Source organism: Salminus brasiliensis, chromosome 10, assembly GCF_030463535.1.
Source record: "Salminus brasiliensis chromosome 10, fSalBra1.hap2, whole genome shotgun sequence".
In the NCBI taxonomy this organism is placed as follows: domain Eukaryota; kingdom Metazoa; phylum Chordata; class Actinopteri; order Characiformes; family Bryconidae; genus Salminus; species Salminus brasiliensis.
In genome coordinates, this window is record NC_132887.1 from 41611850 (window position 1) to 41614349 (window position 2500).

General features: G+C 42.0%; 1 protein-coding gene across 1 annotated transcript in view; it reads left to right on the forward strand.

Annotated features, from left to right (window-relative positions):
- The window catches only part of smndc1 (survival motor neuron domain containing 1), a 4310-nt gene that overhangs the window by 1191 nt on the left and 619 nt on the right, over positions 1-2500 (forward strand). The window contains exons 3-6 of the mRNA XM_072690181.1: positions 202-344; positions 602-760; positions 955-1108; positions 1447-2500. The exon at positions 1447-2500 is cut by the window's right edge and continues 619 nt beyond it. Of these exons, the coding sequence (XP_072546282.1) occupies positions 202-344; positions 602-760; positions 955-1108; positions 1447-1584 (594 nt within the window). The 3' untranslated portion in view covers positions 1585-2500. The remainder of the gene's footprint in view (positions 1-201; positions 345-601; positions 761-954; positions 1109-1446) is intronic.

Genomic DNA, 2500 nt, shown 5'->3' on the forward strand with positions numbered 1-2500 from the left:
GCACTGCACTGCAAGTTCTTTAATTGCCTTACAAATAATGTACAGAAAGGGTCCTATAGGACACGCTTAATGCACCACATACACACTGTACCCACAGTGCTGTAACATGATGCACCACGTGATTCAGCTGTAGAATGTGCAGTTTGTTCAGCAGCTAATTGAGTTAAAAATAATGATCTGTTTATTTGTTTGTTTGTTTAGGAGGTGATCGAGCTGACTAAAGATCTTTTGACGTCTCAGCCAGCAGAGGGAGTTGCTAATGCTAACAGTTCAGATGCAGCTCCCCCCAAAAGCAGCTGGAGGGTGGGAGATCACTGCATGTCTGTTTGGAGTCAAGATGGACAGTAAGTGTACTGAATCATGACTACTGTTAAACCTTATTCACTGATAAAATTTGTAAATCTGTAAAAAAAAAAAAAAAAAAAAATAATAATAATAATAATAATAATGATATGGATGCATTTGCAGAGTTGGAGCGAGGCACGCCTGGAGTGTGGGTCCTGTTGTTGGGGAAAGTGGGGTGCTTTTGGGTTGTGGGTCGGGGAGAGGAATGATGTGTGCATTCTGTACTCAGCTGCTTACTGTTGTGTGTGTTCGTCAGGCTGTATGAGGCAGAGATTGAGGAGATTGATGTGGAAAACGGAACAGCCGCCATAACGTTTCTCGGATATGGGAATGCTGAGGTGGTTCCACTGCACGCACTCCGACCGGCCGAACAGGGCAAGACCAGCAAAGACGAGGGAACCAAGCCTAAATCCAAGTAAGGTGATGAGAGAGAGAGAGAGAGGAGCTCACTGCTGCCCTCTAAAGGTGTCCCTGTAGATCCAGAGTTCGCACCGTCTGAATAAACCGGTTCTGCTTCTTTCTTTATTAATGCATTGATGTGTACAGCAGAGGGGTGAGGGGAGTAGGGGTTGGATACTAATTATTTGTGTGTCTGTGTTGTCCTTTCAGGAAGGAGCTGCTCGCGGAGCAGAGAGAGTATAAGAAGAAGAAAGCTCAGAAGAAGGTTCAGCGTCTGAAGGAGTTGGAGCAGGAGAGAGAAGATCAGAAGTCTAAATGGCAGCAGTTCAACAACAAAGCCTACTCTAAAAACAAGAAAGGACAGGTGAGGCCAACAGCAAGTTGGAGAGAGGGAGAGTGCCGTGTTCCCTGAGCATTTGATGGATACCTGCTTGTCTTCAGTGGTCTTATACGCTTATTGTGTATCAGCTCTAGAGAACATGTTCCCACCGGTCTGTCTGGTTTACTGAAGGTTCTGAATTTAATGAAGGCGGTTCTTCTGAAAGGAACAAACTTATTTTTGTACTGTATTCTGTAAATGGTTTATATTGAAAATGTGTAAAACCTGGAGCAGTTTTGGAATGGGGACTTTTATTTCCTGGAGAGAATCGGATCTTCATCATGAAACTTTAGTGTGTGTCTCTCTCTCTCTCTCTCTCTCAGGTAAAGCGCAGTATATTTGCCTCTCCGGAGAGTGTGAATGGTAAAGTCGGAGTGGGGACGTGTGGAATAGCGGACAAGCCGATGACCCAGTATCACGATACGTCCAAATACAACGTCAGGCACCTCATGCCCCAGTGAGCCGTGTGTGTGTGTGTGTGTGTGTGTGTGTGTGTGTGTGTGTGTGTGTGTGTGTGTGTGTGTGTGTGTGTGTGTGTGTGTGGTTGGGGCAGGGGAAATGGATGGTGTACAGGTTCAGTCGTGTTTCTGCAGTGTAGAGCTCTGTTTTATTTGTGTTGTGGAAAGTTATTAACAATGTAAGAAACAGGAAATAGCCAAGATAAACAGGAAGTAGATCATGACACAAGTTCTTAATTTCTGAGAGTTTAGACATTTACGTGAACACTCAAATTACTCCTAAAGCCCAACTCGTATGGGTTTTTGGGGGTCTGAAGGGTTTGGAACCCGGTTGCGCTGGTGAAGAACGTTTCAGTCTCTGTAAAGCAGAACTCTTAACAGATTTACCTTATTTTACAACATTCAACATTGTTGTGTAAATGATTTTTTTTTTGTGTTTTTTTTTTTTTTTTTTTTTTTTTTGGTGAAGTTTCGCTCTAAATGTGTTTCTCATCCATTAAAGGAATTTAAGTAAAGGTTGTTCTGCTGAATTAATTCTGTTTTACATTTGATATCTCTTCATCTTTACAGAAATAAAGGATGATTGTGTTGCTGTTTGTAGAGGAGTAACGGATCAGATCTGATTAGAACGGCAGGTAAACCATAACCATGTTGTTAAAATACTTTAGACAAATGTTAGTGGACACTTCTTCTAATGAATGCATTGAGCTACTTTAAGCTGCACCCATTGCTGACACAGTGAATGGAGTTTATTTATTAGAAAATAAGTAAATTATGGAGTGTGATCTTAATCTGAAGCACATTTGCACCTGAAACCTTTTTTTTCTTTGTGGTTGGATGATGGAGGGACGAATGAAAGCAAGCTCCATCCCTTCACCTGGGTAATTCCTTCATGTAATTTGTAATGGTTGTTTATGTT